The sequence below is a fragment of the Pogona vitticeps genome, chromosome 14, assembly GCF_051106095.1.
Source record: "Pogona vitticeps strain Pit_001003342236 chromosome 14, PviZW2.1, whole genome shotgun sequence".
Lineage (NCBI taxonomy): Eukaryota > Metazoa > Chordata > Lepidosauria > Squamata > Agamidae > Pogona > Pogona vitticeps.
Genome location: NC_135796.1, coordinates 16,498,944 through 16,526,025, shown reverse-complemented (window position 1 = coordinate 16,526,025; position 27,082 = coordinate 16,498,944). Strand labels below are relative to the sequence as shown.

At 46.1% G+C, this 27,082-nt stretch overlaps 1 protein-coding gene across 1 annotated transcript in view; it reads left to right on the top strand.

The window, feature by feature from the left end:
• The first annotated feature begins 9,632 nt into the window (after positions 1 to 9,632).
• LOC110076608 (transmembrane protein 132B) overlaps positions 9,633 to 27,082 on the top strand; it is a 190,261-nt gene continuing 172,811 nt past the window's right edge. The window contains exon 1 of the mRNA XM_078381732.1: positions 9,633 to 10,636. Coding sequence (XP_078237858.1) covers positions 10,513 to 10,636 — 124 coding nt within the window. The 5' untranslated portion in view covers positions 9,633 to 10,512. The remainder of the gene's footprint in view (positions 10,637 to 27,082) is intronic.

Here is a 27,082-nt window from a genome sequence, read left to right as displayed (position 1 = left end):
TTTTAGGCAACTTGTAGGCTAACAACATTCTTAGGCAATGGTAGGCTAACTGCGACCTACGTGGTGATGTTGGGTGGTAAAACTCGTGTGCCCTAGCTAACATAGCCAGTGACAAGGAACGGCAGTCTCATAGTCCAACTGCCTGTGGAAGACATACAGGGCCATTCATAACGATGGAATAAGCTATTCCTCACAGGAATGTGTCAAAGCAGAGAATATTTACTCAAGGAAGGCAGGATCTGACCTTTCCTCTTAGGACCTGTTGGAAGTGTTTCAGGTTGAGCTGGTCAGGCAGCACCTCATTCAATTGTGACCAGCTCAAGCCACCCATAAAGGTCAGCCTGAAGTCAATTCCAGAAAAGGTTGACCGGTTTTGACTGTTTTCTGCACACATCCTCCCTTTTCTGTTGTCACACAGCAGGGGTGTGTGTGTGTCTGTGTGTTGGTCTCTTGACCCCTTCCGAGCTAAGTTCTGGCACTCAAGATTGAAGGGAGACGGACAAGTTTGCTCACTTCCCTGGAAGCAATGCTCCACACTCCGGTGCTTTCTCCGGCTGCCTGCTGAGACCCCTCGTCACACAAATGAAGCCTTGATGGCTTCCTTCTTCCGCTCTGCCGCCTCTCGAGGTGGCATCGTATAGGAAGGTCCTTTCCCCCCTCCCCACAGAGAAGTCACGGCGCCCATTCTGTGACATGGCCGGTGACTCCACCTTCTCTTCTAAATCATAGCCTCAGATTGAGAAGCGAAAGATTGAGAAGCGAGAGAACAAACACTTCATTGATATGAACAGGGAATTTGTTCTCACAACCATGTTGGGTTTTGTACTGATGGTTTCAATGTTTTTTCTTGCCACCCGTACAACTCAAGTCTGGTCCCGATAGGTTCAGGGCTCTCCATTCTGTGCCCCTCGGTGGGTTTATTTGGTCCCTCTGAAGGGGTGTCTTATTTTGGTTCCACGCATTGTTCTGGAGTTGGAGGTTAGCACCTTCTCATGAAGTTCATATCTACTTCCCTGCCTGCTTGTGGAAGGGTGGAAGGGTGGAAGGAGGGAGCTGATGATGAATGGAAGGAAGGAAGGACCTGATGATGAATGGAAGGAAGGAGCTGATGATGAATGGAAGGAAGGAAGGACCTGATGATGAATGGAAGGAAGGAGCTGATGATGAATGGAAGGAAGGAAGGGTGGAAGGAGGGAGCTGATGATGGATGGATGGATGGATGGATGGATGGATGGATGGATGGATGGATGGATGGATGGATGGATGGATGGATGGATGGATGGATGGATGGATGGATGGAAGGAAGGAAGGAAGGAAGGAAGGAAGGAAGGAAGGAAGGAAGGAAGGAAGGAAGGAAGGAAGGAAGGAAGGAAGGAAGGAAGGAAGGAAGGAAGGAAGGAAGGAAGGAAGGAAGGAAGGAAGGAAGGAAGGAGCTGATGATGAAAGGAAGGAAGGAAAGGAAGGAAAGGAAGTTTTTCATATTTTGAAGGGAAGGGTACATGATGGAAGGGTAACTATTGCCTTACCTCCCCAACTGGATACATTCCTTTTTAAATGGGGATGTGCAGCCAGTCCCCCTAGATCACTGTGGGTGGGACTTCCCTTACCCCTATGAAGGAAAATGAGTTTGACAGAGTGGGGCAAAATCAGGTGTCGGACACCCCATGGCCTGTTTCAGCGGTGAATGGCACCCCGCTCCCACGTGAGTCTTCTAAAAACAGGATGATCTCTTTATAGTTTTTAAAATAAATGTGGAGGTTGGCGGCCAGCAAGGTTTGTCTACCTGTGCCCAGTTCCTATATCTGTTATAAAAGGCCTCTCTCGATAAAGCTTTCGTGTTCAAGGTTCCCCATCTGGTTCTACATGCACGCATCATCTTCCGCCGTGCTCCTCTCCAGATTCCCGGGAGCGTAACGCTAAACCTTACAACGTCGGAAAATGGTAACTTCAACTGTTCTTATCACCGTCTGATTAATTATTAGTAGCCACCCTTTTCATATACATTTTTTTGGGGGTTACCTTACCAAAGAAATGGGCTGTGGAGTGGAGTGTATCATAGATAATTAAACTTACTTTTGCTCATTAAAGCCGAGTTAGCTGCCAAACGCGCCGTGGCGTTATTTTAGTATCGCGGGGTGGAAAAGATGGAAAAGCACAAGGTGATCTTGATTATTATCGCAGTGCATTCTCTTTAATTAATCTTACATTTCCTTTAGGAAATGTAAAACGGTAAGGTTCCCTCATGCCTTTTTTGCTGGGTTTTTGCCATTTGTTATCTGCCTGACTTGAAACACATCGCCTGCAGTTGGATAAAGTTGCCTTTTTTTTCCCTTTAAGAAAGGAGAGGATTTTAATTTTTTTAAAAAGCCATTGTATGTGTCTCAAACTGGAAGGTGGGACATAAAATCAGGGTCTAAAGTTTTCCTGAGGACCATAAGAGCAATTAAGAAGGCAAACAAGAACTGCCGGATAGCTGATGGGTTTAGATTTCTGACTGTGGAGCTGAAGGTTGGGAGTTCAATTCCCCTCCAGGCCACCTTGACCGGGGCTGGACTAGATGATCTACAGGATCCCTTCCAGCTTGGCCATTCTCAGATAATAATGATTGTGAGGATCACCCACAATATATAAGAGCTGGTCTGGAGGAATGGTGAGCAGTGGGTGGGGGGAAATCAAGAAAAGTAGTCACTGAACCATCAAGATATCCTGTGAGGACTGCGTCATATTTACGCATATTCTTATTTCTTTCCTCTACCCCAGCTGTTCTTTTGTGCTTCCCATTAGCCACTTCAAAAATGCATTTTAAAACTCTGATTTTATTTTTAGACAAACCCTAAAGAATCTGGCAACAGGATTTTTCTGAAATTTCATTTGGAGAAGTATGGGATGAAAGAATTGAAATACAAGTTATGTGGCACAAAACACTGCTTTTTCTTTCCAGTGAGATAATGCGTAAAAGTGTACTTCGTTCTCTTATAAAATTCTCTCTCCAGATATGTTAAGTTTTCTTGGCTACTTGTCGGAGATGTCCAGCAGACAAAGCCATGCTTTCTCCTAGGTGATGAACTATAAAACCAAAGGAAACTGGCTTGTGTTTCCCACCACTCCAGAAGATTAGCTTCTGGTAGACCAATCAGACTGCTTTTCCTTCTTCAGGGTGCACTGCTTTTAGATACGGAATCAGCATCTGAAGCTGAAGCCGTATTGCTGGTACATCTGGCCCAGTATTGATGGCTGCGGCTGGCAGCTAGGCATGAATCATATACTATACTGTGGGCATGATGCAGTGGCACAGTAACAACTCCCCCCTTGAATCGGTTTTGGTTGCATGCTGATAAAGGACTGCCATATGAGCATTTTCTGGCCTTCTGTTTTCAGACCATTAGCTGGCCGGTTAAATCTTCATTCCATTGACTGACATGCGGCTGTTTTTCACTGAAATTAAAACCCATTTGACTGAGCAGTCAAGAGCGAGGATGTTATTCACCTCAACCATGTCCTACTTCTGACAAGTGGCTGTCCTCAAATGCTGGTAGGTCCATAAATTATATTATTTTCCTCTGCTGTACTATTTAGTTTTCGGAGAGATTTTTTTAAAAAAACGCTCCCCTTCTGCTGTAGTAGACCCAACAGACACTAGGGGGCAGTCTTGCTATATTGTTTTGTCAACAAGTTGTGCTTTTGGGGGGGAGAAATAGGTGAATTTAAAACTGAAAGGTAAATGAGGGATTATGCAAAAGAGAAAGAGAGAGATAGAGAGAGAGAGAGAGCAAGAGCGAGCCAGCAAGCAAGAGAGCCAGCGAGCGAATTATTTCCTTGCAAAGAATCTTTTAAAGAAAAGTTTAACTAATGTTCACATTAAATGCAAAATAAATTTCTCTCCTTTTTAAAGCAACTGATAAGGAGAGGTGCATGTGTGTTTATTCTGCTACATGGTCTGAGAGGAATGCTCTTGGGTTGTGACGATGAACGGTGTCTACTCTGGGCTGATTCGCACATCATCTTCTCCTCTGAGCATGAACCGAAAATGTTTTAACTGCACTTCTAAACAATACAAAGCGTGAACGAGACAAATCCGGGGGTGCTGAGCTGTATTACGTTCCACGCTGGCACTATCCAGTTGCGCAGTGGCCTCCATGCGGTGCTCCAACTGCAGTAGCTGCTAGGATGATGAGGCACTGGCTGTGCATGGCCAGGCATGCGACCAGCGCCACATTATAGCGCTGTAGCAGTTCCAGGCATAGCGCTTGAACGAGATACCAGCTCGTGTGTGAAAACACCCTAAATGGCTTTCGATGAACATCTGGCCCTCCCGTTTATTTATCTATTTAAAATATTTTTTCACCCACCCTTTTCCTTAAAAAGAACCCAAATGACAGTATTTAAAGCTAACAACAGTGAGGGTACGAATACAAAAAGGATCAAGCAATAACATACGAAAAAACATAAGCAACACCAAAACACATTCAAAGCAGTGAGAGACAACAATCCATTAAAAACCCCCACTTAGGCAGCCAGTCACAGAGGGAAAGCTTGCCTGAAGAGAAAAGTCTTCACCTGCTTGTGGAAGGACGGCAAAGATGGGGCCGGCTAGGCCTCCAGTGGGAGGGAGTTCCAGAGTCTAAAGCAGCAGCCACCGAGAAGGCCTTCTCAAGTGTCCCCATCAAGCACACCTGTGAAGGGGGTTCCTCAAAACTGAAGCATGCAGTCCTATGCTGATCTACTTTTCGTGACAGGTTTCCTTCAGTTTTCCTTCTATGAATTTAGTTCTTAGACTTCTGAGTAAACCTCCTTTAAATCAGGCGGATTGCCAAACGCATCCGGGGTGAGAGCGCCTTCCAATTGTTAGATCTGCTCCATCGCAAGACTCGGAAATGCGACGATATCTACCATTTTTACACCCAGGTAAGGTGAGATGGACTCCCTGAATGAACTCACTGAATGTTACTCAGGATCATTCCATCCATCCATCCATCCATCCATCCATCCATCCATCCATCCATCCATCCATCCATCCATCCATCCATCCATCCATCCATCCATCCATCCATCCATCCATCCATCCATCCATCCATCCATCATTTATTAATTACAGCCTGCCTTTCCATGAGGATGTTCAGATGGAAGGTTCCTCCACCTTCAGTATTCACACAACAGCCCTCCGAGGTAGGGATATGGCCTCTTCTCGGGTGATCGGTTGAGATGTTAGGGATAAGTTGTAAATTTGAACTTGGGTTGCCTCAATCCTAGCCCAGCTCTCTAGCCACTCTACCGCACTGCTCTCCGGGTCATGGAGGGGGAAACACTGGAAAACTTGCCAGAGCTGTGGGGAAAATTCTAGAAGAAAACAAAAACGGATGGCTTTTAGCCTTGCAGACCCAAACGATGCTGGTTGCTATCTCAAGGCGCACTAATTATGCACTCCATGATAATGAAGGATGTTAGGGCGTGAGAAACCGCAAGGGTTCATTTGCATCCTTAGGTGTGCGGCTTCTCCTCATTTCCGGGCCGCCAGAAGGCAAAACCTTTGAAAAACCACAGTTCAAAGCAAGACTGGGGGGATGCGCTCAAAAGCAGGCAAGCTTCTGGGTCCAGCAGAACGCTTCTTCAGGCTGGGCAGATCTAAGCTGATCCCGTGCTAATCCGGTGCACCCCTTTCCGGAGCTCAGCAGAGATGGAAGTCTTGGCAGTGGCGCATCCCTTGAGGGGAAAACAATGGCCTCTACCGCCATCTTAAATTTCCCAGGATGCCACGGAATTCTTCAACACGGCCCCAGAGGATTCTGGGATGGCACCTGCAATGGCTCGGCCTCCTGGCTCTTCCTTCTGAAGCACCAGCTAAAGAAACATTTTTTTTTAAAAAAAATTGGAACATTTAAAAAAAAGGATGCTGGCATCAGGCGCCGTGGGCCATCTGGAGCCCCGGCCTTTAGCCTGTCTTGTCAAACGTTGGCAAAAGGCCTGGGAATGACAGAGAGCGAGCGAGAGAGGGAGGGGAAGGGAAAAAAAAGAAAATAGGAGGGAGAAAAACGGACATTTACCTCATCCTTTTCAAATCATTCATGTCTCTCCTCCAAACCACTTGCCTTCAGAGAGAGGGGGAGAGAATGAAAAGGTGATTTTTTTAAAAAAAAATATATCCATAAGAGAGCTTCTTGTTTGCATCCTGCCGAGAAGCTCGCATCAGGGCCGCGCTCTCGAAGGCGCTGCAGCCAAGACGGCTTTGTTGCGGGCACAATGCCTCAGCACCGCAGCAGGAAAGCAAGGTGCTCTTCGAAAGTTGGCGGTTTCGCCCTCGCAGCCGCCCCCCAGAATGCACAGGCATCCAGGCCGCGGAGACACACTTCAAGTGTGTTTGTGAGCGATAGCTGTCCGTTGTTGTCGTGCGCCGACTTATGGCGACCTTATGAATGAGCAATTGCCAACGTGGCCTGTCCTCAAGAGCCCTTCTCAGCTCTTTCAAACGCAAGGCCGTGGTTTCTTTTAGGGAGTCAACCCATCCTGTATTGGGGCTTCCTCTTTTCCTGCTGCGTTTCACTTTCCCTAGTATGATTGTCTTTTCCAGAGAATCCTGCCTTCTCGGGATGCGCCCAAAGTAGGACAGCCTCAGTCTTGACATTTTTTTTGCCTCCACAGATCATTCAGGCTTCTTTTGATCTATTTGTTACATGAACACAGGATATTTGCAAAAAACCAAAAACAACCTATATACACTATATATTTTGCAATTCCTCCATCCCTCTCACAAAGAAATTAGAGGCTAACACAGAATGGCTAACACATTTCCTTGGGCTTACGTTTCCAGGCCTCTTCTTCACCTCCCAGTTGAAAGAACAGGGCCAAACCCAATTATACAGTTAGCACGTTGTTAGAAGCAAAAGAAAAAAATTGCCTCTTATTCTAACCTCAGATTGGTTCAACCCACGTTTCACAAATTGGTTTGCTTTCGCTTTTTAAAAAACGGCTCGCCAGGGGGTCCTTTTCCGTGCCATATTTCTCAGGGACATACAATTTTTTGGTGGATATGTGTGACGGGATGAGAAAGCATCTTCAGAGCAGAAGATAAACATTTTTTAAAATGGTGTGGTTTGATCTCCAGTTCCACCTGGACTGGGTTGCCCTGAGAAAGCAGAACTTTTATTAAACCCCTAGAAAATAAACCACCCACCCATTTTCTTCTTTCTTTGCTTCCTCCTCTTTTATTTCTCTTTCTCCTCCTACTTTCTCCATTTTTTCGCTGTTGTAGTTAAACAAGGAGAGAGAGAGATGATGATGATGAATAAGGATGCAGAAAAAAAAAGATTATCTCACCAACACTTGATTAAGGTGGATGTTGGTGTTTCTCAGTTACCAGTTTTGCTGGAGATTATTGCTGAGGTCTAATCCATCATCTTTCCAACCCCGCTTCTGTGTCCATTTTCACCTGGCAAGCAGGTGGTCAGAAAGCCAGAGAAGACACAACAAACCCCAACAATCACACTCAAATCATGTTTTATTTTTTCCCCCCATTGTCCAGATCTGCATTCCAGCTGGGTCCATCTAAACCTTATTTTCACCTTTTTTTTTCAGTCTCTCCCCTCGATTTGGCCCAGTTGGCAACCACTGAGGGGTTTTCAAAGCTGAGTAAGTATCAAAATCTGTGCTCACTGTTGACATTTACAGGGTAATAGTCTGAAGGGTGAAGGTGACAGTAAGGTATCCATGATCATCCTCAAGGTCATTAAGTCAGAATTGTATTATTTGGTTGCTGCCCCACCAAAAGCTAAAAAGCCCCCAAAACTCCCCCCTCGAAAAAAAACCCATCTCCCTGCAGCTAGAAATCTATTAAATCAAGGAGGAAGTGTGGGAGTAACCTTCCAACCACCAGCTCAGCATTCAGGGAGATTTTAACACGCGGAAGTGCCAAACGCCTATGAGACCAATCTTGCTTCCAAGAATCTTGGAGTCTTTTCTAAAGAAAGGTGGGAAAGAAATTGAAAAGCTTGCTGAGCATCGTAAGAAAATGCCCGAAGGGAGGAAAGGAAAGGTAGGAAGGTACAAGGGCTTCTGGGCAAAAACATCTTCCTTGAATCCCTAAGATACGGTTTTTTTTTTTTTGCAAGAGAAGAAAAGACTAGGAAGAAATGCCGGAACATTTCCAAGAATAGCAAAAGTTGGGGGAAAAATAATAATAATACTAGGTTGCTATCTGGTAATCTCTCGTCAAAAGCAGCACCACGTACCAAGCAATTATTCTATTCGTCCGTCCTTTCCCGCCTGCTTCTCTCTCTGTGGCCAAAAATATTTCATAGAATCATAGAACTCTGCCAGTTGGAAGGGCCCTCAAAGGCCATCAAGTCCAACCCCCTGCTCAAGGCAGGAATCCAAATCAGAGCAGATCTGACAGAGGGTTGTCCCATTTTTCTCTTGAAGGCCTCCAGGGTTGGAGCGCTTCACCTCCTCCTCCTGAGTACCTTGGTTCCGTTGTTGTGATGCTCTAACAGTCAGGAAGTTTCCCCCCCTCCCGGATGCTCCGTTGAAATCTGGCTTCCGATAGCTTTAGAACAAGAGAGGAAAAAGCCGGATATATTCCCAACCTTGGGTCTCCAGATGTTCTTGGATTGCCATTCCCAGAAGCCTTCACCACCAGCTGTCATGGCCAGGATTTTTGGGAGTGGCGGTCCAGGAACATCTGGGGCGCCGAAGCTGGGAAATGCTGACCTAATCAATTTTTTTAAAAAAAACATGTAAACCAGGGAGGGGACCCCAGACTTCTTCCTTAAACCAAACAAGAAAAACAAAGGGGGGTGGGAGAGAAAAGTGACAAGACCCAATAGACAAAATAGATACACTGACCAAAGCTACCTTGTTTTTGCTTTTAAACGTGCTGGTTGGCCTTTACTCCCAAGGAAAGGAAAAATAACACAAAACAACAATCGACGGTCCCTGCCAGGTGGGCTGCTCTCCTTCCAGACCTCACCGGTTCACACGACGCCGCCTCGTAACCCCGGAGTGACGCCCGGTGGCCTCCGAAGCGCCTCCCCACCTCCCCTTTTCCCTTCCCTCCTCCCTCCCTCTTCTGGTTGCCTTCCCGTTGCTCCCTTAGGGGCCAACTCGCCCCAACAAAAAATAAAATCGTAATATATATATATATAAAAAGGAAACCACCGAGGAGTCTGGAGGCAGGGATGTGAAGTGTGCGCGCAGCCTCTGGAAACCGCTCCCCCCCCCTTCCTCTCTCCACCTCCTCCCCAAATCTCTCCAAGGCTGATCCGCAACCCCCCTCTCCAAAAAGAAAAAAAAAAGCCCCAGGCAAGGAGATTGGCTGAGATAGTTTGTCAATCGCGGCTCTTCTGCCACCATCATCTCCTCCTCCTTCTCCCCCCCCTTCAGTCCTCCCCCCCCCCGCTTCCCCTGCCATCCGACTCAGCTCCGGATCGAGTTTTGTGCCAGGCGCAAAAGCGTTGCGCGCTGGTCTGTCGGTCTCTCTGCCTCTCCAGCCTTCTCTCTTTTCTCTCTCCTTCTTTTCTCATGCCTTGATTGGTGTGAGTGTGTTGTGTGTGTCTGGATTTATTAATTTATTTATTTATTAACCCCCCCCACCCGCCACCCCCGGGGGTGGGGAAGAGGGAGAGGAGGAAGGCGGCGATGGAGCCGGCCCGGAGGAAGCGCCCGAGGTCGGGGCGCAGCAGCAGCTGCCGCCTGGTGCCACCTCGCCCGGAGGACAGATCCGGAGGGCACCCTTTGGGGTGCCAAGCCCTCGGCGGCTGCTGAAGGCTGGCGCAGCCCGGAACGGATGCTCGGGGGGGGGGGGAAGCCAACGTGGTGCCTTTGCCAGGGCGGGAGGCGCAAGAGAGCGAGCCGGCGAGGCTGGAACTGGAAACCTTTTTGGAGACCAACCGGAGGCGCCGGAGCTTAGCCTGAATTTTTTTCTTTTTTGGGGGTTTCCTTTTTTTGGATCGGGGAGCGGGTCAGCCGAGGCAAGGCTTCGACCCGCCTCTCCCTCTTGGTTTTCTCCCTTTTTCCTTTCGGAAAATTAAAATGTGCTCTCTCCGGAGAGAGAGGCTGCGTCCTCCCCTTCCCAGCGGCTGCGCCCGGGGGTCGCCTCGCCTCTTCCGCCAGCCTCGCTCCATCCCCGAGCCGCGCTCGCCCCGGGCGCACGCTGGTTTTTTTTTTTGGCTGGCCCTCCTCCTCCGGCCGGGAGAAAGCAGCTGAGCGGAGACCCGTTGGTTTGCTTTTTCAAAAAAGAAGTAAATAAATAAACCAAGCGCAGTCACTTCGGCAAGGATGGAGGGGAAAAGCGAGAGCACTCCGGCAGTCTGGACCGTTTTTTTAAATTTTTATTTTGGCAAACTGAAATTCTGATTTAAGGACTTAAAAAAGAGACACCCAACTAGAGAGACAGAGTGAGTGACTGGCAAAGCTGAGCTTCGTTGCTTTTTATTTTTATTGCGTTTGATTTCATTTCATATTTCGCTACCTTAACAGGTGCAGGAGGAGTGTTTTTTTTTTAAATCCTTGCCTTCTCAAGAGATGCCTCTCTGGGCCACATCTGGCGGCCCCCTGCATCGGCACATCTGCACCATGACTCCTTCCTGGCCCGGAACCCACCTCTGGAAAGGTTTTTTCCTGCTCCTGTTCGGGCTTCTCAGCACAGGTGAGGTCCCAAAGTTTTGACGCCTTTGGCTGGCAAGCTGGTGTTTAAAAACAGTTCTCTCTCCCTTTTTCCTACATCGGCAAGCAAAGTTAGGTGGGAAAGGCAGGTGTTCTTAGTGGGTGGGTGTCTATATATGTATATATAATATCTATTATAAGGGAGAGAACTATTGTTTAAAAATAATCTTGTTTTTTCAGCTGCTTTGCAAAACAGGGACGGTTCCTTTTTAAGTTTGAATTGGGAATCTTCCAGAGGGAAAAACGTGGAAGGAGATGAGGCGTGCCGTTTGATAATCCTGATGATAAATAAATGGCGATGATAAGGATGATGATGATGATGATGGGGGTGCGCATTCCACTCCTCTCTTGCCCACCTAACCAGGAATCCGGCTCCTGGTGAGCTGCGGTGAACGGGGTGCCCCGTGTTGTGAGCTGTGGTGGTTGTCGTGAGCTGTAGGGAAAGGGCTGCACTCTGTACATGCTAAAGGCACCCTCTCCTCCTGTCCATGGCCCAGGTCTGACAGCCTCCTCTGTGCAAAAGCCTAGGGGAAAAAAAGTAAAGCAGGTAGGACCTTCCCAGGGAATTTTACGCCAAGGGTGCATCGGCTGGTCTTCTAAAAAAGGTTCCTTCTGGATGAACATCGTGGGTTTCTAAGGCTTCAGAGGAACCTCCCCTGAGGTGGTGCTTTTGAGATGGGACGGACTACAGCTCCCATCGTCCTCTCTACCCACCGTGACCCATGTCAGGGGATCACCCCTTATGGCTACAAGGTTGAGAAAGGAGGAATCGGTGAGCAGAGCATGCAGGTTTTCATGGCTTGGGAGTTAAGTCCTTCGTATTATACCCATATCACGGCCGGGACAACTGAGGAAATGAGTCTTCTCTGACCAGCCTGGCAGAGTGCCTGGCATTTCTCGCCAAGCGCTTCGGTTGCTATGTCTGTCTCATCCTTCCCGCCCACCTCCGCAGGGAAATTGACGTCCGAGCTTCATCAAAGCTCTCTCGAAGTGAAGGCGGCTCCCTTCCCTGGGCTTTTTAAAAAGGCCGAGACAGGCAGGATTCCAACAGGTGAAGCCTTCTGATGGACGCCTACGGTGGAGAAGAGTGAGCCCAGAAATGGGTTCGGCCGGTCTGCCCTGGCACATGGCTGAGATGAGTGTTCAGTGAGGTTCTGAGCCTCACTGATTTCAGGGACTCTGGCAAAGCCTAGACCCATTTTGAAGATGATGACAACTGAGGCTAGGGAAAAAACAAACCCTAGCCCTCTATGTGGACACTGGGTTATCTCTTCTGCTGAGATTCAGAGCCCCACCCTAAACACGTCTCTACTCAGAAGTAAGGCCCACTGAGTTCAGTGCGTCTTACGTCCTGCAATACTTAGGATCCTCTTTTCCAGCCCGGCAGCCTTCGGATGGCTTAGACTACAAAACCCATCATCCTGTCTGGACAGGGGTGTGTTGGGAGTTGGAGATGGGGAAAGGCGGGCAGTCTTGTAAAGATGTAACAGACTTGTGAACAATATACATTTTGGGTATTTGTGTGTGTTTGTGTGTGTGTGTGTGTGTGTGTGTGTGTGTGAGAGAGAGAGTTCTCACATTGACACCCACCCACCCACAACATGAATGTTTAAACACACAGCTTCCCAAAGAGATTCCAGTTGATATTTGAGAAACAGTGATTTTTTTAAAAAAGGGTCATATTGGGATCAAATATAGGTATTTATATATGTTACGGCGTTCTTCTGCTGCATATATAAAAACCTGTCGATATTATATAGATTCTGTTCAATCAGTGATTCAATTGTAGTTGGCACCAGTAATAAGATACTGGCTCATAGAGCTGGGGAGGTGGAAGGGACACTGGGGGTCATCTATACCACCTCTCACCGTGTTGGTCCTCAAACATTGGAGATTAAAACAACATTGCTCCAACTTGGGATGAAATGAGCATATGCAAGCTTTTGAGTTTCACACAGTTCTTAATCAAAAAAACCCCTAAAAAAGGTTTTCCTATCGTGGGTGAAGACACAGTAGATTGGAAAGGAATGGATTTCAAGACTGATATTCCTCTAGACTAAAAGTCGAACATATTAAGAGAAGTGGCCTTTTTCCTATTGTTACATTTACATTTTCCTTCCAGAGACACATTTCCTTCAAAGCTCCATCCTGGAGTAATCCGACCAGCAAATAAAACCAATGTTTTACCTCCCACCGATCAATTGCAAAAATCTTTTTTGTGAAGATTTTGGCAGGCAACATAATACTTTTTTTTGTTCCACAAAAAATCGATTGTTGGCCAGCGTCATCTGGATGGCCACATATGGACAACTCCTGGTATTCTTAGGCCCTGCAAGACTCTACAAAGAAATCTTAGCCAACCCTACCAGGAGATGTCACGGCATGAACTATAAAAACCTTTTTATACACATCAGGTGCCCTACAGCAGGGCGACAACTCTTCCCAAGAGTCGCTCCAAGAGCAGTGGTTCTCAAACTGGACTCCCCAGATGTTCTCGGACTGCAATCCCCAGTTGTCTTCGCCACTTGCTGTGCTGGATAGGATTTCTGGGAGCTGCAGTCCCAGAACATCTGGGGGGAACCCAGTTTGAGAACCATTGCTCTTGATCAGTGGTCCCCAACGCCGGGCCTCCAGATGTTCTTGGACTTCAACTCCCAGGAATCCTGGCCTGCAGAGGTGGTGCTGAAGGCTTCTGGGAGTTGTAATCCAAGAACATCTGGGGGGACCCAGTTTGTGAGCCACTGCTCTAGATCATTGCTTCCCAACCTTGGGTCCCCCAGATGTTCTTGGACTGCAACTCCCAGAAACCCTGGCCAGCACAAAAGGCGGTGAAGGCTTCTAGGGGTTTGAGTCCACCTGGGGGCCTAAGATTGGGAACCGGTGCTCTAGAACTGTTCAGTCCGCTCTCTGTTGCTTCTCTGCCTGAGTTCCTGTTCTTAGCTCTTCGCCTTCCAGGAAAGCAGGCCTTCTGTCTCATACTGTGCTTTGTTTTAGCTTGGCAGAGGGCTGAACCGATAAAGACTCTGTGTGTGTGTTTGCGCTGGAGACCAGGCAGCTGTCTCCATCATCCAGGCGGTTTCTCTTCTCTCTCGGAGCCGAGCGAGCCGGGTCTCCCCCTCCCTCCCTCCTTCACCCCTTTCCCCCCTTCCTTTCTTTGGGAGGTAAAGAATTACTGAGGCGAAGCATTCCCTGATCTATGTTGACAGCTTCCTCGCCTCTCTCTCTTTAAAGTAATGAAAGTCTCGGCGGCCAAGTTGGGTGAGAGGAGCCCATTGTGTTTGCCTTCCCCCGGTTTCATCAAGTTGTTTCAGGCATAATGGGTTTCTCTGCTTCCTAAATGCCGGCTGTTGGGGGGGGGGGAGAGGCCAAGAGAAGGTAGGAGGCTGATCCGAGCAGGGAGCTTCGGGGGGGGGGCGGACCCCTTTCTGTTTTGATCAACAATCATAATTTCCTTTTGGTTCCCTTGCGCCCAAGGTTCGTGGGGAAATACTTCTCTTGAGACGATGCACCGTTTGCACCCAGCCTTTCAAGTACAAGTGTACTTGACTAGTTTTGAAAACACTACGTCAACCAGACGTGGCTCTGCCTGCCGGTTGGGCAGAGATCTATGCTCTCTTGAAGCTTGCACAGTTGTTTTTTTTGGAGTGCCTGGCTTTGCCTGGCTTAATGCAGATTTCTGCCCCACCATATGGGTTTTCAGCTTCGTAGTCTGCGTGCGTATACGTGTCTGCGGGAAAAAGTTCCATCTGCCTTGAGAAACCCAGCCATTATTATTATTATTTTTTTTGGCTTTGACATTTTCCTTCTATTTTATGTAATACGTGCTGTTAGATTAAAAAAAACACACACACACACAAATCAAAACACCTTAACTGGATCATCCTCTTAAATAACGAGTCTGGATAAAATTAACAACCGATTGCCTGGAAAGAGTGGGGTCTCTCGTGCAGATTAAAAATTAGGAAGGATGCTTTGAGTAGGACGGCCGGGTGTTTTTCTTTAAAAGAAGTGGGCAGTGGGGCTTGTGATGTGCTTTCGGTAGATATTTATGGAAATCTGAGAGTCTGGAGCTGTCTGGATAGCTCGGTGGTTTAGGTCTGGAGTTCGATTCCTCCCTGTGCCTCCCAGGGAAAAACCAGCCTGTGTAGCCTTGGGCAAGCTGCCCAGTCCCACAGCTCCCCCTAGAGGAAGGGAATGGGAAACCACCTCTGTCTCTTCTCTTCCCCATCGCTCTGGAAAGGGTCATCGTCAGTCGGAAGCAACTAGATGGCGGACAGTTATTAAAATTCTGGAAGCTCGGTCCAGCCCCATTGCAGGGTTTAATTACAAATCCAGCTTCGGTAGACTTTTAGAACACCTTCCAAACATGTGAGTGAAACTTTCCTCCGGTTGCTCGAGTCGACCCACTGAATAAATGGGATTTACACAGGTCTTGACATGCCATACTGGACTTGACTTGGTGGGTATGATTTTGCTGGAACGATGGACTGGCTAGCGTGCCTGCAGATAAAATGGGCACTCTTCCACACTTGTGTCCAGGTGGACGCCATACCGTGATATTTCCTCAGTGAGTCCATACCTGAAACGAACAGAATTAGCTTTGTTATCATTAACATTGCCTAGGTATTAATTAGGCCCCTTGACAATGAGGGGGGGGTATCAGTTTTGTAACATAAGCCGATGATGAGGTTTGACATTTACATGCTGTGCGGCATTCAAGGAATGTACTAACGGTAATAAAAATAACACAATATATCGTCAAGTTTCCCAGATACGAACACACGCAGCAAAGTCTACCCATCTCAGCTGCGTTGCAGGTCCTGTTCCACCATTCGTGGGCAGACGAGTTTATAGGTTTACAGCATTTGCTACTGATATTTTTTCTTCTCACTGCCAGCTGCTTGGCGTTCGAAATTAGCCCAGCGGGTTCGTTACTCCGACCTTCCTCCATTTCAACCGACTTCTGAGAAGCTATGAGGTCCACGTGATGAGAGAGCAGCCTGTTTCAGAGATCACGGGGAAACAAACCATGGTTTGCTGTTAGGTCACTGCTCAGTGACAAGCCTTAAGCTGACATTATTCTCTCTCCTTCGTTGGGAAGTCTGCAAGATCAGAAGGTTCCAGTTTTGGACAAATGAGAGTTGTCCATTAGGATTCAACCCACCTTGTAGGCACAAAGTTGGAGGTGGTTATCATAGGACATCAAAGTTGCTACATCCATGAAATAAAATGTTATACAATTTCTTCCAGGGCAGGCTCCTTCCTTCCTTCCTTCCTTCCTTCCTTCCTTCCTTCCTTCCTTCCTTCCTTCCTTCCTTCCTTCCTTCCTTCCTCTTATCCATCATCAGCTCCTTCCTTCCTTCCTTCCTTCCTTCCTTCCTTCCTTCCTTCCTTCCTTCCTTCCTTCCTCTTATCCATCATCAGCTCCTTCCTTCCTTCCTTCCTTCCTTCCTTCCTTCCTTCCTTCCCATCACCTCTCTTTGCTTCCCTGGCAAAACCAATTGTATCTCTCTATGTGTGGGAAGAGCAAATAAGTGAGAATGAAATTTCACTTGGATATTTTCCCCCCTAATCATAACCCCCCCCAGCAAATTCACAGATCTCAAGCTGCAAATTACATTTTTTCTTGCTCCCCACAGAGTGAGCAGGTTGGAACTCCCCACCTGCACGCCTCCTAAATCAACCTTTTGCTGGAGAATGTAGGGGAAGAAAGACCTGTTCGAATCCATAGGCAGGTTCTTGTTGAGGATCAACCAGATAAAATCAACACAGATGGGCAACAACGGGCAACGGGATGTTGCGTATAAGATGCGAAGTAAATAAATACATGCTGGAGATGATGATGATTATCATCATTATATATAATAATGACTTTTTTATATATATATATATATATATATATATATATATATATATATATATATATATATATATATATATATATAAAAGTCATTATTATTATTATTATTTTGAAAATTCAGAAGAAGCATTCATGTTGCTTTTTTACGAATCGTCTGAAGGAAATTGGCTGTTCTTGTGGAGGGTAGAAGTTACTACCTGGCACCGTGAAATGGAATTTCTGCTTATGCTTAGGAAAAGAAAAAGAAAAACAGGGGTTGAAGGAGATGGTATTTAAGTTCTTTCTAGAGATGTAAAATTTCCAAAAATTCCCATTTTTTTCGGGGGGGGAAAGGGAAAAACAAGGTTCCCTCCCTCCCTCAAATGGAAATTTTCAGAAATTTTACATATCTACTCCGGACCTTTGCCTCAAGTAGCTGAATGTCTCGGGCAAACTGACAAAATCCATTCCGGTAGTAGCAGTGAGTCTGCTCCGGGTTTTCGCTCCGACTTTACAGGTCTGGAACCCATCCCTACCAAATAAGGCCAGCACCCTAGACAGCTACTTTAAAGGATGGGCTAAAATCCGGGGTGGATTCACGCCCCCGTGGAATTGGGACTCCTTAGCCTCGTGTCAAGACGAATCGGCTTCGTTTGAGGTTGGAGGCTGGACTTTCCCTCCCCCTACTGCTGAGTTTTTTAGAGCCATCCTTTCTCCGACACTCTCCCTGACTCGCTTCCCGTCTTGTCTAGTGTGGGTAGTAGCTACCATGGTGAAGAGAGGTGTGGGTGTAGTTCTCCGAGCACTCGTGCTTATGGAAACACGGTTTTGAAATGGATGCTGCTCCAAAGACATTAGACGCAGAGAGATATTTTTGTGTTGTTTTCGGCTCGACAGGCCCTTCAAGGCTTTGGCGCTTAACACCTCCTTTCGCAGGCCTTGATGGCAACACTTGATGTTCTCTCTCCCTGTCTCAGGATGGGTTTGATGCCACTCAAGCAGCGGTAAAGTCGGCTTTTGGGGTGGGGTGTGTGTCCCATTGCATGGCTAGGTGATTCAGAGAATCACAGAAAGATACTGTAGAACCGAAGAGTCAGAATGTCTATTGGGATCATCGCAGTGGTCCCCAACTTTGGGCCTCCAGATGTTCCTGGACTTCAATAAACCCTGGCCAGCAGAGGTGGTGGGGAAGGCTTCTGGGAGGTGTAGTCCAAGAACATTTGGAGGCCCACGGTTGGGGACCACGGATCTAAGGGGTCATCCTGCACAGTTGGGAGTCATCCAGGTTGAAAGCCGTTCAGATTCTGATGGAGATTCCACCGCTTTCTGAGGTCATCTGTTGGGCAGCTGAACAGCCCTTACTCTTAGGAAACTCTTCGTAATATTTAATCGGCATCTCCTACTTTAGAATTTGAATCCACCCGTTTGAATTCTTCTCCTCTGGAATGTCAGGAAGCAAGCTTGCTCCATTTTTAATTCAGCTCTTTGAAAGTGGCTGAACGATCTTTTCTCAGCCTTCTGTTCGCCAGGCAAAAATAGGTTTTGGAGGAAAAGCCATGAAAACAGGGTTTTTTTGGTAGAGGTGACCATCTTGACTATGCCTACGGCCAGCAACCCAAGAGGAGTCCAAAACCCATGCCAACAGACCCATTCCAACTGTTTTCATGACCAGGAGCAGGGGTTTTGTAAAGTTAATGGCTATGAATTGCCTGTTCTAAGAAGAAACCATGCCCCGATCGTGATTGTCACAACAGGAGCTTTTCACATCATCTTAGTGCAACAACGGCAAAGGTTTTTTTGATCCGGCAGCCATAGCAGAAAACGAAAAAAGTATGCAGATTAGGTGGCTTTGTTTCCTGAATAGTCTTCTGAACTTAAACCCGAGCCTCATTTGCAAGTATAATTCCTGAGTCGCAAGGGAACGGGAAACTCACTTCTGTGTATTCTCTACCTGAAAAATCCCTGGGAAGGGTCTCCATAAGTCAGACTTGATTTGATTGCATGCAATTATTATTATTTAAAAGCCGTCCTGAATCACATCGCTGGGATACTAATAATTTTGGTTTGTAAGGATGGGTCGCCTGCAGCATGTCGTTTGACCTTGAGTCCCTAAATCTGGTGATTTTAGAAACAGAGGTTAGATCACTGGGGGGGGGGGAACCCCTCAAAAAACAAACCAGACAGAATTCGGACCAATTTATTTATTTATGTTATTTATTAGATTTTTATAGACTCCTTTGCAAGATTCCTTTTCTGGCCTACCCTGCCCAGAATGCTAAGCTGTTTGGAGAAGGCTTTGATTATAAACACAAAAGTACTTTTATAGGCTCCTGGGATTTTTAATTTTTTTTAAAAAATGTGTTATGTCTGACATCTTGCCGGATTAGATTCGTCACCTTCCGTTTGTTTGTTAAGTGTTGATTGAACCTGCGTCTCTCACGGTTTTAAGAAAAAACCATTTAAGGTTTCACTCCCTTGGTTTTGATTCTAACTTTTAAGATACTTGTCCCATGGCTATGGGATATACAGTGGTGCCTCGCTTAACGACGATAATCCGTTCCAGGAAAATCGCCGTTAAGCGAAAACATTGTAAAACGAAATTAAAAACCCCATTGAAATGCATTGAAACCCATTCAATGCGTTCCAATGGGGTAAAAACTCACCATCCAGCGAAGATCCTCCATACGGCGGCTATTTTCGCTGCCTGTATAGCGAGGAATCCGTCCCTAAACATAGGGGGAGCCATTTTAAGCACCCGGTGGCCATTTTGAAACAGCTGATCAGCTGTTAAAAAACCACATTATTTTGTGAAGAATCGGTTCGTCGTAATGCGGGGCAATCGTTAAGCGAGGCACCACTGTATGTCTGTTTTTATGGGATACCTAATATATAGGTGTACTTCTGGGATTTATATATATATAAATCCCATAGGTACATCTATATATTAGCTGGGGGAAAGGGAAGAACATTTAACTTAAAATTTTGACACCTGGTTTCCACCTGCTATCAGCAACTTGATTATGATAAGACTAGCTAATTCCTTAATGGCCAAGATCCTGTTGATTGGCATGATAAATCGTACCACAGGAGGCCCGACAAACCAATGGGCATTTGGTGACTCAACTTCCCCAGAAGTTCAATTGATTCAAATGGGCCTACTCCAGCAGCAACATACGTTGGCAGAGTTGATCTCCATTAGAGTAGGCTGATTTGACTCGGACTCAGCTGATTGGAGCAGGCGTTCCCAACCTTGGGTCCCCAGATGTTGAGAGACGTAAAATATCTTTCTGGAGTTCCTGCTAGTTCGAGAACCTTACCAAACAGATGGAGAAGCAAAGATTAATGTTTTGTTTTAAGCGGAAAGGGTTGGCCACAGGTCTGTATCCTTTTTCCGGCCTGGTAATAAACCCATCAGCGTGTGATTTAAGTCTTCCCCTCCTTTGATTGGAAAGCAGGGGGCTGATGTTATTTATGAGCGCCACGCACCGGTGTTAAGATATTTAAGGCCACGTGTGTCGTATTTAAAAAAGAAAGGTGGAGGAGATTGTGGGTGACATCTTTCTGTGAGGAGATACTCTCAGATTAGCCAAAAAATAAAAAAGGTTGTGGAGGGGATTCATGGTTGATCTGCGGAATCCATTCAGTTTGGGGGTGGGAGGAGATGGGCCCTTGTGGGCCAGTGTGAGAACGGTCATCAATTTGTCATCATCACCATCATCATTGAATTGCAGAGCTGGAAGGGGTCCTATGGACCATCTAGTCCAGCCCCTTTGAATGAGGTCCAGAGGGGGAAATCAAACTCCCAACCTCCAGCTCCATAGCCAGAGAGCTAAACCACTGATGAGCCACATTGAGTAGCTTGACGGAGGGATTTTAAATATATATATATGTATATTGGTTATTGAACGAAGCAACAGAAGAAGGAAAATCCATGTTTAGCGCTCCTTGAACAGATGGTACGTCACTTATTTCTGCCACGAACATGGCCGGCTATTCAAAAATGAAGCAGGTTCTTACTACTGGGTTTCTGAGACCCATTTTATCCACACGGCGGGTGCCGATCTCAATATTCCCTCAGGGACCTGCGAACACAGCCCTTCCCTGCAAGCAGAAAGCCAGCATGTTGGTTTTCCCTTGCTCTGTCAAAGCGTGGAACGGCAGTGCTTAGCATCTACGTTGCCTGGGCCATTCTGTAGCACAAAACTGTCTTACTTTTCCAAGATCTGTGATGTGGCTGGAGTAGATACGGCAGGCGAATTCTGGCAACACATGCAGCCTGAACGGTAGGCTTTGTAGAAAGAGACAAGTGCCTCAGGCTTAAAATGGGGAGGCTGAGCCGTCATTGACGGTTGCTTTCTATATGATATAGGCTAGTTTATGGATATAGCAATAACCACTGTGATTTAAAACGAACTGTGGTACATTTTACTGGAGACAGCTGCTGATCAAGCGACCTACGTGGGTGCACATTCAGCAGCCTCGGTGGTGCTAAATGTGGGCCAGCCACGTCAAGATCCTGACTTAGAGATCTCTATATTTAAACTGTTGGAGAGGTTTTTGCTGGGAGGGAGCTGGATGTCAACCAACTCTTTAGCAGCCCATTGTTTCCATCTCTACCTCAGAGTTCTTTTTCCCACCTTCCCCCACTCCCCTAGTCAGGGTTCAGTTGGTATTCTGTCTCTGTGTTAGGGAGTCAGAAGTGAATAGTTATAGTGAACTGTTCTGTCAGCAATGCAACTGGCCACTTAGTTAATAATGAAGTAAATTAAGCAGCTAGCCCTATTAATGTAACAAGCGAACGCTTCCCCTCACAAAACATGTTTGTTTTTATATAAGAAGAACTGTGAGTAAATGGAAACATTCTATTCTTTCTAATTTATCAGAGTCTCTGAGTGAATGTATTGAAACACATAAGTGCCAGTTGAAGTACCTTAATAAATAAGGGGTGGTCCACTAAGGGAAAATGCAGTTCAATCTGCTTTGTAGGTTCCTGTCTGAACCATTTTTAAAGGCTGTGTAATTAGAAGAAGCTTTATTTTTTAAGCTACACTCAATTTTCCTCACCAAACTCTGCCAACCCAACCCAACATAAAGCAGACTGGGCCTTCGAATGGAGAACTATCCTCTCTAAAATAGGACACAGGGTCGCCTTATCATTGTACAAAACTGTGATTTCTTCTGCTTCGTTTTGTTTTCGATGATGGGGGTAGGGGGGTGGAGGTCATTTCTCTCTCTCACAGGAGTGTTTGAATTAATAGAGTGTATAGTGGCCGGCTCTGGCTCTATTTAAATTTCTTCCTCTTGGATGATCATTGGGATTTATTACAAAGAATCCATCCTTTTGAAATAATAGCTGGAATGCACTGCATTTATTCTCTTAGTATGCTTCATTTGAAAGAAGTGTGTGCTTTTAAAATAGGATAGCGTGACTGGATTTGCGCCAGAAAACTCATCTCCATTATAAACTTCCTAGTATTAGTATTATTTTTTTTTTAAACAGAGCTAATGGTATGTGAAGCAGGTATCTTATTTTTGTGCATATTTTGATCCAGTCTGTCTGCCTTTCTCTGGGTCACCTTTCCCCCCCTCTCTCTCAACCTCTGGAAAAGTCAATCTTGCAGACCCCTGAACCGATCACCTGTATAAGGCCCTTGAATTGGGCCAAGGCGCACACAAGGGCCTTGAGCTTCCAGTTGCCCATCCAGAACAGCCAGCTCCCTCTGTTACCCTGAGTTTTACAGGTTGGCCTTTGTATCTCTGAAAACGTGTTTGGCTGAATGGGACCGAATTTCTGAGGACAGATGTTTCTTCCATTTGTATTAGGACCTTTGATAGACAGTGGAACCTCCGGATCTACAGGATAGGTATCTGCTGATTTGCTTATCCACAGTCTGAAAATAGTAAAAAAAATGAAAGAAAAAGCCTAGAAATAAATATTTCTAGAGATGAAATTACCAGAATTGGCCACTGGAGGGAGCCAGAGACCACGCTATCCACAGTGTTCCCTATAAAAATAGGGTTCAGCATAATCCGTGTTTCTTAGCATCCATGAGGGGAGCTTGGAACCGATTCCCCTGTGTATATAAAGGGGTCATATTCTACTGACCTACCTCCTTCAGTCAATTCAGACTACCATATTTTCATTATGTGAATTTGAAATACGAGCAGGGCAGAAAGTTGACAGGAAAACGATAATTATGGAATGAACGTGTCCTGAGGAGAAATGCTTTCACGGTGTCGTCAAAATGGCCGCTGTGCAGTCAGGAAAGGACTGAAAATAGCATTCTCTCCCTCTTCAGAAAGTATAGGGCCCACTCTGCTGGAGGATCAATGCTGTCTTGATAAAGTCTGTGGGCTTCGGTGATATCGTTTCTCTCGCACGGAAAGCGAACCCGTCTCCCTCTTGCTGTTCTGCAGAGCTTCGTGTTGTTGTTGTTGTTGTTGTTGTTGTTGTTGTTGTTGTTGTTGTTGTTGTTGTTGTTGTTGTTGTTTTGACTGCCGAAAGATGCCAGCAGCACCACCGGAGAGACCATGTGGGCAATCTCTTTGCCATGGAGCGCCTCAGGTCCTTGGTGTACCCTCCCTCCGTGTGAGAGCGCCGGGTGGCAGCTGGGAGGCTGCGAAGCAGATAGAACTTGCCAACCGGACCAGTTTGGGGTTGCCAAATTCCCCCCCAAATCAATCAATCAATCAATCAATCAATCAATCAATCAATCAATCAATCAATCAATCAATCAATCAATCAATCAGTCAGTCAGTCAGTCAGTCAGTCAGTCAGTCAGTCTGTCTGTCTGTCTGTCTGTCTATTTATTTATTTATTTATTTATTTATTTATTTATTTATTTATTTATTTATCTATTTATTTGATTTATATCCCGCCCATCTGGTCTATTCTACCACTCTGTGAGGCAGAAAGACAAAATCTGCGCCTGCCCAGGCCTCCTGTCATCTCGGGCAAGGGAACGGAGAAGAGAAGAGTCGGAAGATGGCCTTGCTTCTTTGCCTAGGGTTCGTTTCCCGCCTTCTCCCCTTAGTCAGGTGTGTCCTCTTGGTCAGTTTTGGATCCGAAGACAGTGAGACTGAAGTGTCCTTTCTGTTAGGCATAGCCTGCAGGCCCGTCCATCCGGAGATGACATGGCTGTCTCGGGAGGGCCGTCGTGCAAGCTTGTTTCCCCCGATCCAGATCTTCTCCCTGGGAATCTCAACAGAGAAGCATCTCAGAACCACCAGGGTTTGCTGGCATGTGGTTTCCAGAAGGGCTGGTCCGGAGAACGGAGTGAATCCATGTACCCCGAGATAGCTCATGGAGTCTCCTTTTGTGAGGTGAGTCATAGACCCCGCTTCTCAGGGAACATGGCTCCCGCACAGCGGTATATGTTGTCGCTTTAACATCTGTTGAAAGCTCAGAAGACATTCTCAGGATGGTTCCGCTGTTGTTTCCTTACTATATTTTCTGTTCCACCTGCTTCTAAATGTGTTTTTTTTTCTAGTTAGATCCCCCCCACACCCTTTTCTGTCTCTCTGCATCTGTCCACCAGGTGTGTTTCACTATGTATCCCATCGCCCCCCCAAGCCAATGTTGTCTCAGGATGCTGTGACTTCAGGGGGTCGGTTGGCGGCGACTTCCAGATGTTCTGCCTCGATAGTCTTTTTGCCGAAGGACCAGACAACCTGCAGCTCTTTGGAGGATAGGGCCTCCTCGTGAGTCAGCAGGGCTTCCTAGACAGACGTCTAGGCTCTTTGTCTGCTTTCAGATATCATGAGCGGACTCGCCAAACTCTTAGTCTGGAATCTTTGGTGACTCATCTCTTCGGGGGCTGTGAATGCCTGAGCTGGATAAACTTTCAACTTTTCTGCTTCTTTACTTCTTTGTTCCAGATTTCTTTCATATCCCGCCTGAGCTACAGTTCGGCAGGCTCGGTTACAAGAAAAGAAAGTAGCTCCATAAATGGATTACCCAACACTGCTTTTCATGACTCAGCTTCTTAGGCCAATGAGACTGTCCTGTGGTGTTTACTTGGGGCGGAAGTTAAGGTGCTTCAAAGAGGAGGTGGTCCACTATGGCTCTCTGGATGTGATTGGACTGCCAGTCTCATACTCCTTCCCTCCCATTGGCTGTGCTGGATGATGGGTGGGTAGGAGTTGAATTCCAAGAGCATCTGGTGGGACCCTTGTTTGAGAGAGAGAGAGAGTCATGTCCCCATTTGCTTGTCTTTATCTATATATGTGTCGTTGGTTCCTTTGCTTGTCTCTTCCTCTCTTTCTGATCTGCAACACTTCCCGGAACAAAGTATGGAAGGACCCTTTTAGCCCAGAGGGTGGTCACAAGATTGAAATCGTGGGCCGGCATTCCAGTTTTTCCCTTTCAAAGCCCAAAGGAGACAGCAAAACTTCATGTTTTTGTAACCCTTCTGTGTTCTCCACAGGGGAGAAGCAAGCAAGTCTTCCCCCTTCTGCAAAAAAATAAAAAAAAAAAATAAAAAAATTCCAGATTAGAAACTTGATACACTTAGCTTTAATTTCAGTCAGTGCCTTCAACGAGTGCAGATTTAATCAGCCTATAATGCCAACTAATTTGAACTGGGCGGCCGGCCAGGAAAAGGCAGTTGCCAAGACGCATACCTTAGCCAGTGCTTGAGTCCCTCCATAGATTTTATTTTTAAAAAAGTATAATTATTTAGAAAGGGCATTTCCGAGAAGTTGATCTCCATGTGGATCAGGAATGGGTTGGGCTCTGAGTATGTGGAGAAAATCGTGGGGAAAGGAGTAATTCACAAATGAGGAAAGTTTTGGTTTAGAACAGGGGCAGACATGTGGCCCTCCAGAGTCTCAACTGCAGTCTACCCCCCTATTTTTTTTAAAAAAACAACAACATAAGTTTAAAAGCAACATGTGTTAGAGTTGAAATTATACTATCTGAAAAGCAAAGAAATTCAAAGGACAGATTAACTTCTGCCTCTCACTCTAGACAAGGGAACTCTGAAGCACTCTTTTTATACCTTAACTTCCACCCCATGTAAACAGGATAGGTGCAATTCTTTGCTTCTCAAAAGAGGAGAAAACCTCCACTGACCTAAGACTACAGACTACTTTAATTTCAGATTCATCGTAACACGAGTGATGCTTCAGTAGGGAATGGGATGGTTAGTGGGATTGTCCAGTTGTGTTTACTCGGTGCGGAAGTTAAGGTGAAAGAAGGATGTATCTGTGCACCCATATTTTGAGTGGTGGGACATTATATATGGACATAATCATTTCACTTAGCGTTAAATACTGTCTTTTAATAGTGTGAACTGCCTTGGGTCCTTTTTAAGGAGAAAGGTGGGGGTAACAATATCTTAAATCAATAAAATAAAATTTAAAAATTACTTTCAGGGGTATGATTTCAACTGTAGCCTTTTGCTTTATACTACAAGTCTCTATTTCTCACTGGGGAACAGTCCCGTAGAACAAGCAAGTGTAATAATATTTAAGGTTTGTTAGTGTGTGTTGCATACACATTGTACTTGCAAGCAACAAATAAGGTAGATATTTTTTTTTCTGTTTCCTACTGCAAACAGGTAGCTAAAGTTCAGAATTATGCAGCTTGTTTTAGCCTTCTACGTTCACAGTGAGGGTAAGAGTCCAATCAGGAGTTTCCTTGTGTGTCTTCAATCTTTTAGCCACTACATGCCATTAGCAAAATCTCCTTTATCAACATGCGATGACGTCTGAGAGTTCCTTGGGCAGTGGTACTTCCATGTGCACCATGAGATCTAGAAACTTGGATGGCTATGTTTGGGGTTTTTTTTGTTTAATGAAGTGTTTTAAAAGAAGCCACAGAATGCAACCCCTTTCTATTTTCTTTCCAAGCCAATACCCACAGTGTTGTATGCACCGTTCGGAGAATAGCCTTCAGCGCTTCGAGCAGCTTCCCTTCTTAAGCGGTCGGCTTTTTGAAAAATTAAAAACATTGTCTCTGGCTTTGTTCGCCGATTTCTTTCCATGCGACGGAACAGCCCGTCGGTGTCTGGAGCGCCAGGCTCTGCAGGAGGGGGTGGATTTATTTTCCTTTACCCCTCCTCTTTACCCTTCTCTGTAAATTAATATATATTAAAAACAAAACACAAAAGTAAACAAATAAAAGGTTCCTGTTCTAGAAATCCATCCTGGGAAGGACGAGCGTGTTATGTGCGAGGAGCAGCCTCCTTGGTGGCCTATTAGAAAAGGCGCTGATCGCATCCGTGCGCAGGTGTCTCTTTGCTGGATAAATCTCTCTAACTGGCTGGAAGCTGTAATCAGAGAAGTTAAGGGTCTGAACTGGCTTATCCTCTTACACCAGGAGGTGGCCCCTTCAGGCAAGAGATTACACGCCTTCTGAACCATCTGCTTCTTTTCATGGATCCTGACTTCGCGCGGAGCAAATCCCTCTGTTTCTCTTCGCTTTTCCCCCTACAGGACGGCTTTAGCTCCGAAACTGGCCTTTTCATGCTTCTGCTTATTCTCCCTATGCAATGGCTCCCCTTTGCAGACTCTTTTGCTTTGTAGAAGTCTAGTTTGGTGCTTTTTTTTTGCCCCCTCTCAGCCACTCTGACGACAAGGAGGGAAGAA